Source organism: Mixophyes fleayi, chromosome 6 (assembly GCF_038048845.1).
Source record: "Mixophyes fleayi isolate aMixFle1 chromosome 6, aMixFle1.hap1, whole genome shotgun sequence".
Taxonomy (NCBI): Eukaryota; Metazoa; Chordata; class Amphibia; order Anura; family Limnodynastidae; genus Mixophyes; species Mixophyes fleayi.
The window spans coordinates 28,352,210-28,361,968 of record NC_134407.1 but is presented as its reverse complement, the minus strand read 5'-3'; the positions used below and the strand labels follow the sequence as shown (position 1 = coordinate 28,361,968).

At 38.9% G+C, this 9,759-nt stretch overlaps 1 protein-coding gene across 1 annotated transcript in view; it reads right to left on the bottom strand.

The window, feature by feature from the left end:
• Positions 1-316: 316 nt before the first annotated feature.
• LOC142160976 (protein FRA10AC1) overlaps positions 317-9,759 on the bottom strand; it is a 30,076-nt gene continuing 20,633 nt past the window's right edge. Inside the window, exons 9-14 of the mRNA XM_075216139.1 lie at positions 8,484-8,597; positions 6,616-6,658; positions 5,326-5,438; positions 2,331-2,369; positions 538-625; positions 317-401 (exon numbers count right to left, since the gene is read on the bottom strand). Coding sequence (XP_075072240.1) covers positions 359-401; positions 538-625; positions 2,331-2,369; positions 5,326-5,438; positions 6,616-6,658; positions 8,484-8,597 — 440 coding nt within the window. The 3' untranslated portion in view covers positions 317-358. The remainder of the gene's footprint in view (positions 402-537; positions 626-2,330; positions 2,370-5,325; positions 5,439-6,615; positions 6,659-8,483; positions 8,598-9,759) is intronic.

Below are 9,759 nucleotides of genomic sequence, written 5' to 3'. Positions count from 1 at the left end.
CACAAAATAAAATATATCTCGACAAAGTGTAACTTCAATCCCACTCTAACGCTAATCCCTCACTCTAGCCAGTACCCCACAGTCCTTAAACTAAAGCTCCAATTCCAAACATCTATTGCAATAAACTACTGCCTAAATCTCAATGTTCCGTTGACCTGGGGCCCATATGACATGCATCCCCCCACCTCAAGCTCTCTGCATTCCTCCTACTCTCTGGCCGCACACCTGAAGGGAAAAATATTACTACTACTATAAAACATTTTGTTCTATTACCCATCCGTACACACGACACAAACATAAAAGAAATAACAGAAGATTAAAAAAAAAATAGAAATTTATTAAGATAATTGGGAAACGTCTACAGAAACATATCTTGAAAGTACTCATCAAATTCTTCTTCCCTGCAATAAAAAAAAAAAAAAAATACAATGTAATATAAAAGCAATACAAATAATACATAGCATTTCTAATCATGACAATAAAAGCATGCATGATAAAATCAGAAAATAATTCTTTCCAGAAAGTTTGGTAACAGACCTTGTTTTCTCATCGATCTCTTTTTGGGGACCCTTCCAGAAGTCGTCATTGGATGCACCAGCATCATCTTCCTTACTGTCATCGGAATCTGCAGAAGAAAGCATGTACGTATAGCAATACAACCAAGGGGATTCGCAGCAGCCTTGGTTATATTTTAAAAGGATCTCTAAAACCCCAAATGAACTCGCACATATGAGCAATGAAGGTAAAAAAAATATTTTTCATTGTTAACCTGACATTCAACTACAGAAAAAAAAAAATGTATTACCTTCTCACTTCATTACACATTTTTAGGACAATGTCCTAATCCGAATGGAGATAAAAAGCTGAAACTGCAGTCCTTTGAGACACTGTGACATCCCTGGCTCTACCCCTTCCTATGTATCACCCAATCCCCAGAGAGCTTTTCTGCATGGCAAGTCTACCAAGCTGTCAGTCACTTTGTGCTTGCTGTGTTTAGAGAAACTCCTTTCTCATAACATAGCAATTTTCTGCTGAGGGGTAAGATAGTATGGTGGACTTACTAGTTAAGTATAGATGTTCCAGTTATTTCATGTATTACTATTCAGCTCAGTCTTTGATATACATTAATATGAAATACAGGCTTCTTAATCTAATCTTCCCCATAAATAAATAACAGAAATTGGGTCCGACGCACCCCCTCTCTTAAATGAACCAGAGAGCTGTATAACAATGAATATTGCTCATTTATCATGCACAAGTACATAACAGGCCAGTCTATAGCTTGACTATAAAACTCTACGGAAGAGCAGGACAATGAGCTATGGCAGACGTAGTCCACCAGAACCAAGTGCCACAGCTCTTGCCAAATCTCTGCCTTGGGTAACCACCCCTATTTGGTATTGATATAGGAGGGTTGTATTCATTTAAAAGTAGACAATCCTTATAATCTCTGTTGCTGGCAACATCTTCTAGATGACGATCTATGAGCTTACTGTGTGTCCATGGCAAAACATTTCTACAATGTGTACAACTGCAAACACAGTTCCAGGGTATATGAAGGCAATCATGTAGGACGGTGACCATAGTAGTAAACGTTAAATCGTACTGAAAGCCCAAGAATGGTTCCATCAGTACTATTCAAAAAAGTGGCCCCTATATGGTCTCCGACACCTCTGCCGTGAGGTCTAAGGTCTGATGTTTATATATAAAAAAAACAACATATCTGAAGTGCTCCAACAGGATGAGGCAGGAAACAATTAAGGGGGACAGCCCTAATGTCAGATATTAAATGTTATATTATGACCATACTTTCTTGCCGACTTCTTTACAGTACCACCGATTACAACTATGAAAACATGCAATATCACATTTGCTCCATAGATAGGTGACCTTTTTCCAATATAAGTTCACATGTCCAACTATCTAGAGTGCAATAAACACCAAAACCTTTCCATTGTTCCAGTTTCTATGATGCTTCACACACAGAGCAGAAAACCCTATCCTACATCAATGAGCCTCAAAAAAGGCAAAAGTCAGACTGTAGCTAGCAATTCTGGCTCAACAATGGTCTGTGTCATACTCTGAATGCACTTGGCAAAGCATTAATGTTTAAATGGAATTCAATTGCAAACAACATTTCCCAGAAGTATGTTCTCCTGAATAGGACTGCCTTATTAACTACTCAAACGTTACACATTTAACCCTGCTTGAGAAAGTCAAAAATTGAAACGGACAAACACACTTAAAATAAGCAAACCATTTTCAAGCAGTGTGTTCAGAGTTTTTACATAAACACTTGTGGTATATTACTATAAATATAACGTGTCTACCTCCATCACTGGAATCTTCACGTCTGACAGAAGATGTGCCTGGGGAAAAAAAGAAGCAAGACTCAGAATCTTCGATTGTGACAGGTTTCGACCACTGGTTTATTTTCTTTTAAGGCTACAAATGTGAATAGAACAGTTAGGACTGGCTCCCCAGGCTCAGTGCTGGCACAATATTTGTGTTTATGTTTTAAATTCTCATCAAGGGCGAGTCCAAAATAAAACGACTGCACGTATGATGTTGTACAACAAATTACTTCAAAGCTATGCCGATCTGCATGCCCGATGAAAGGTATACAACGCACAAAAACAAAGCACACGCTAATACTAAAATAGACATATTTAAGTGCAAGGTAAGATATACTGCTGTATGCGGATCTGTTACTCAAATAGATTTATAAAACATATGTTCAAAAGGACTACAACGTATCAGCTTTCACTAATACCACTGCTTTGCCATTAATACATATTGAGGATGGTGATAAATCTAATGATGGAAGGCTATGGTGGTGTTGTTGCTCCCTGCCGCTATACAGCAGAGATAATATGAGAACATTCCCCTGGAGATATGAAGCTGGAAGTATCTGCTGATGCAGCAAGATGAGGAGCCTGCAGCAATATCCTGGGCTGCCTGTGTAGAAGTAAACACAGAGCTCCGCACAGATCCACAACATAATCATTGCATTAAAGGGTCACAAGATCCAATTCACGCAGCTCTCATATAAACAGTCTCTCTGTTACATACACATAATATACATGTAAAAGTCAGCACCGTATATACTCTGCTTAACCAGCCAGGTCCAATGGTCTTTTGCAGACCTTCTCAGAGTTTAGATGTGAAGAATCACTAAAGCTAAAATACAACTTGCCTTATATTAAAAGGACAATGAATAGCAACTACAAACATATGTCTATATCCAGGGGCCGGGTCACTGAGCTACCTGCATTTTGCATTGCTTTAAAATGTTCCTTACAGGCTGCTGAGATCCTGTACCACAATTGTGTTACTATACACTGCAAGTTGTTTTATCATCTCCCCAAATTCATTGGAATTTACAACAAGCTGCTCTCACCCAGGTGACTATACATTTGGTGAAGAATCTGCAGCACAAAACGTGAATGGAAACGGTGGTAGTCACTTTAACAACACCGACAGTGACTACCATGAAGGAACCAAAACGAAAAGGACTTCCCCGACTTAGAAGAAAGGAGGACTGACCTTAAGAATGACAGAACAAGTGCCCGGCAGTGTGGTAAGAAATCACGATCCCCGGTAACAACGGCAATGCTGTTACTACGTCATTTTCAATTGCGACTTATCTCACTGTTTTTAAAGCGGCAATGCCGCTTCTCATCCCACCTAACTATTACACTTAAGTCTAAGTCTAATAGGTGGGATGAGAAGCGGCATGACAAAGGTGTCCCACAAGAAACATCTCATGATGGGTAAAAGCAAAGAGCTCTCTCAAGACCTTCACTACCTTATTGTTATAAAACATACTGATGGCTTTGGTTACAGAAGGATCTCTAAAATATTCTGACTGTGCATAGTTCTAATACTCAGAAATTATCTAATAGCATTCTATCCCTGCAAACTCTACCTTCAATTTTGCAAAAAAAAAACCACAAACTTGATACTAACTGAACAAACATGTCACACCATGGCATAATTATATCCAAAAAAGAAAATCAATGACGTGATTCAGCAAGTAATAGTGTATAGAGTTCACATTTATTAATATAAACAAGGATGAGAGAGGACAACAAAACTGTTTGCAACAAGTCACGATGTCAGTTACATAAAGGGGTAAAGTTCTGACCGAGGATACACACAGGGCTCAGGTCAATCAGGTTTACCAGCCTCCAGCCAGGGAACTGTGATAAAAGGTGCAGGCACCATCGGAGAACGATACAACAAGCAACCGCAGAACCATCAACTATTGCTCAATCTTCGGGACAATTTTATTTCGAAGTACATAAAAATCCTTGTTCTAATTAACAAGAAAACAATGTGTTTGCCATAAAATGAAAAAGTGAAGGATCTATGGGCAGATGCAGGAAACTCTCCAAATGAACAATAATGTAGTGCTTTATAGCTGGTACACACATCATACTAGCCTGGATACAGAAGCAAGTAACAAATAGATGGGGTAATACACATAAGTAGCACAGATGAGAGTTAGTAATGCAATGAGGACTCACACAGAGTGCAGCAAAAGACGTGATGGGACGTACGAGGGACAGGAGACAGACGTGGGACAATAGGTAGAGAGGACCCTGCCCGCGAGGGCTTACATTCTACAGGTCAGACATATATCCCACTAAATACGTACAGAGCACATGAGGATACAACAAGCAGACTGTATGGAAGGCTACAGGGAAGTGTAAATTCTACAATAGGTCTAAGATAGTCCAAATAGGGGGCTCCAAAACCACCACAAAAAAGGTATTGAAGTCATTCGCTACAGGGTCTGAGGATTCTGCTTTGCAGATGTACACGAAATCATGGGTGAGATGATCAGTGTGTACTATGGGCGTCCCGGCATTGATATTCCATGAATGGGTTATATGATTACAAGGGTGGGACCCACGGAAGGATCAATCAGTTTGGCAAGGTATAGGTTGTTCTCAAAATTGTTTAAAGCAGCCTCATACAGAAATAATGACAACAACCTGTCATTGTGTGCGCCAATGTTGCCTAGCATAGTCTGAGCCACTACTATGCCTGTGCGGTATGATCATTTTGGAAGATCAGATTGTTAGGCCTGATGCCAGACAACTTGGAATCTCAAACTGGGCAGTTTGGTCGATCAGCTGTCTGAGCAGAGGACCGCGCACATCGACCAATGTGGCCACCATCCGGATACTATTTGAGCAGGAAATTAAATATAAGAAAACAATCAAATATGGCCTCTCATATTATCAACAGCTGGATCACTAAATTTTAATTACTTTTCAAGAAACAATACTATAAAACTCAATTAACTGCCACTATTACCTTTATCCTTCGCTTTCTTCCGTGAACGGGAATCTTTAGACTTCTTCCTGGACGTTTCTTCTGCGTCTTCCGACCTCTTTCTCTTTTTAGCCTTAGGCTGGACCTCTCGTCTCCTGTGAATTCAGAGCAAAGGAGGAGATATGGACATTTGTTGTACATGCAATTAGATTTATGGGAAAGTTATGAAGCGGACAGATCCCTATGAACCAGGATGCAGGACCTCAGACATATGATGATGGGAGTTTGGATCCTACCAGAGACAATGATAGATGTGACCCAGTGGTAGAATTGTCTGCTACAAGTATTACATCAAGCATTGCACTCTGGGTGCGTATATGAAATCAAAGTCTCCATGTTACTTAACAGATTTGAGACCAGACAATTGCTTTTCCAGCAGATGCTTCATGTGCCGTGTCTATATGTTCTGTTCTCTACAATTGTTTTTGATGGTTCATTACTGTAGTGTGGATTGATCTAATGACTTTAATGTTAGTTAACAGGCACACAAAACAGACTGCAATCTTTACTAGTTGCCTGTACCAGCAGTGGAGGCAGATTTAATAACTGATAATTACAGCGCTGCATTTCATTTATTGCATGCTTTGTATTTTGCACATGTTACTGGCTATGTTCTTTCATTACATAGCCAGTGACTGCCAATTATTCGCCTTTTTGTTTTCCTATAGTGCTGTTTCTTTGGAGACACTTTTTTTACTTATGACTGTAATACTTATATATTGCTCTAAGGGGATTTAAAAAAAATAAAATAAAACAGTAATCTTAAGGCACTGGGACATGAACGCAGTTACGCAGTCGACTGTTCAAAAATATGTTGTAATGCACAGACATGTGTTATGGGGTATACTTTTCAGTGCAGCTTGAAAATTCAATTTATTTAAAATAAAGGGCCATACCATGCAATAGGTTTTCTATCTCAACCCATTACTGCATCTTTCTATGCCTGCAATAAGGGAAATAGCACCACAACAGATGCTGGCCATGAGTGGTACTGCAACCCAAAACGACAAAAGCATGCATGTAACACATTCACAGAAAAATCTCGATTTGCTGACATCATTCGTATTTAATTTGGTCAATACCGCTACTTTCTATAGTATTATAACTTTACTTACACAATTAAGGCAGACGTTTTATTAATGCCTCAGTGATGTCACTAATTGTTAGCTGATAGAGTTCATTGAAAAGAATATTGTCTCATACCACAAAAACGTCAGCGCCTTGTGTGCAGGTGGCAGGATGGACAGAAAGAATAAAAATAATGTCACCTACCTGTGGTGGAAATTCAGTTTGTACGAACATTCCGGGCACAGTCCTGTAAGAAGTTTACCCTTTGTTAACGGCTTATGCATAAATCTCATTATGGACTTAATATTTGTTTAACGTCCATCATCCGAGCCAATGTACCCACTACTGTTGAGAAGTACATGAGACAAATAATGCAGGAAGCACTATTATAATGAAAGTATATATATTTTTTTAATGCAGACAGCTTAAACATTTTAAGGGATGTTTATGAAAAATAATATACTATTCACTGTACTTCTGGTTTACGTATTCTGCACCACATTGTCCATAAATGTGCTTAAATTGTTCATTTAACATGAATGTACAGAGTGTGCTGTAAATGACTGCAGACAAGTCATATAGTTCAACACCTCCCACAAAAAGTAATTCTGGTGATAGTTTAATTGAAGCCAAAATGTGTTTTTTATATGTATTCAATATACTTAGAAAGGTTACAATTCTGTATTAAACTCCTCCTTTATTACTAATGTATTTTACACAGAATTAGTTTCCGTGAATAATTAATGGATGCTAATACATGAAGAATAGAACATACTGCACTGTAATATTTTAGACACAGTATTAAGATTAAAACACACACTGGTATAAACTGTACTAATGAAACTTACTTAAAACAAGAAAAATGCATGCGAAATACAATCAAATAATTTATACAAATCACGTTAAAAGCCCTCAGATGTGATGACAGAGCCCTTACATTACAATGTAACACTAAATACACTTGTTATTAATGTTTGTTATATACCAGTTGTCATTATCTTAAGGGTGTTTCCACTGTTACATCATGTTTAATCGCTGTATCTGACAGAGATTAGGCCGCGGAGATTTGACAAGTTTGAGGGTGGCACCTGATTGGCTAGCCACGGCTTCGATCCATTCATCCGACGGACTTCACACATGACGTCAAACTCATCTCCACCCCAATTATATCTGCCGTGGACGGATAGCTGCCAAATACAGTGACCAGACTTTATGATGCAAGGCTAGAGGAGACCTTTAATGCATTATGCAATATTCGCAAACATGTAAAAACCTTCCTATGATTATTAGGTCAGCCCTGTAAAATCAGGACACGTACAGTATGAAATACATATGTTGCACTTACATCACAGGTTACATACCTGCTGTCTTTACCATACATTTAAGGCAATTAACTGCAACTAATACATATTTACATGGCTGATGGAGAACTTCCCTCAAGAGTCTGTGTTGAGGCTGAATCTTCTCTTTTTGCAAACTCAAATATGTTATTTCTAGGGGGACAATTTTTAACCCCTTAACTACCTTCCATATTGGAAAAATTAGGATTCAAATGACCTCCTTGGAGCAGAACAAGCAGACACAGTTAGGATTTTGGAGCCAATCCCAGAAGTTCTTTAGAGAGCAAGGGAGGGTCAGCACAGGGGGCCGAAGAGGAAATATCCCCCGGGCGATGCTGATTTTACAGCTGACGGCCATCACACTGAAAGATGGGAGGGTTCCATCAGTACTGCACTATAAAGAATACGTAGCCCTGTATATCTGTTACAGACAAGACAAGTAGCCACACAGTGCATTTCCCACAAGGCTTTAGGATACAAAAGTCATTAATATCTACTTCTTATAAAGCATTAATACTAGGGTGGATAATATAATGATGCTTTCAGGAGCCAGTCACATCAAATAGCCAGCATGACATTGAGCATGTGCATCCATTGTCATCAATAGACACAACTCCATACATTAAGACATAAGCAGTCATTTTATTATACTGTGCTCGCCCCACCCAATCACAAGTTACCATCTGGGCACTGCCAGAGAGGTGATATCAGCCGGACAAACAGACAACATACTCAGCTTTACAAGAGCGTTCCTCTTCTCTCCATGTTCCAAATAGCCAAAATTTACTTCCCAACTCTTCAGTCCTTCCTTTTCATCACAGCGCTTGTTCCCGCAGTAAAACTGACCTTATGTCACAAGAAATAAAAGAAACACGTTCATTGGTGACATGTATAATAACATTTTCTCTGCAATAAGTGCTCAACTTATCATCTAGTTTTGAAAATGATCTATCATCATCATCAGTTATTTATATAGCACCACTAATTCTGCAGCGCTGAACAGAGAACTCACTCATATCAGTCCCTGCCCCATTGGAGCTTACAGTCTAAATTCCCTAACACACACCCCGAGAGAGACCAAGGTCAATTTGATAGCAGCCAAATAACGTACTAGTATGTTTTTGAAGTGTGGGAGGAAACCCAAGCACCCGGAGGAAACCCACGCAAACACGGGGAGAGCATACAAACTCCACACAGATAAGCCATGGTAGGATACTCGGTTAAAACATAAATATGCAGTCTACATCTGCAGTTAGGTCCATCTGGTTATTTTTTATTATTTATTAATAGTTGATTATTTGGAACCGTTTTGAGATATAGGAAAGGAGACCGATCATAGTTCCACCGCGGGACCTTTCTCATGTTATTACCCCTGTGATTAGTGTGTTATTCTCAACTGACAGTAGACAACCAAATAGATCAAGACCTTCCTTAAAACACAATTGTTTTATGTTCTTTAAAAAGCGCTTTCTATACTTGTTCAATATATTTTAAAGTTCTTCCTTTTTTTTTTTTTCTACTACTAATGGAAACATTTTAGAAAAGGATTTATTCTGCTACTATGGATAAAAAAAAATATCCATGTTTACAAAGTATGAGGGTTTTTTTTTATACACACAAACACACGTCTGCAGATTAAGTTACAGAGAAATATACAGGTTACACAACTAAGGTAAAACCTGCCTGCCCTTATCAAAGGAATAGTGGCAGCCCGACTGCGTTGCTGCAGCCCTCTGGCTGTCTAGTGAATTAGTCTCTGCAAGCTAATTTCTAGCTAACCGTGCTAACCACATCATGGAGGAATGCTTGAACACAGGGTTACCATAGGAGCCTGATCGCGTTCTCTTTACTCATGACATTACTCCAGTAGCCTGCACTGAATTCATGTTGTGGACATTCAACCCAGGTTACAGGAAATGGTTAAATAATTTGGAAGAATGCAACCAATCAGTGTTCAATTTGACTATGCAGGATCTATAGAAAACACGGTCTTCTACTCCAGATTCAA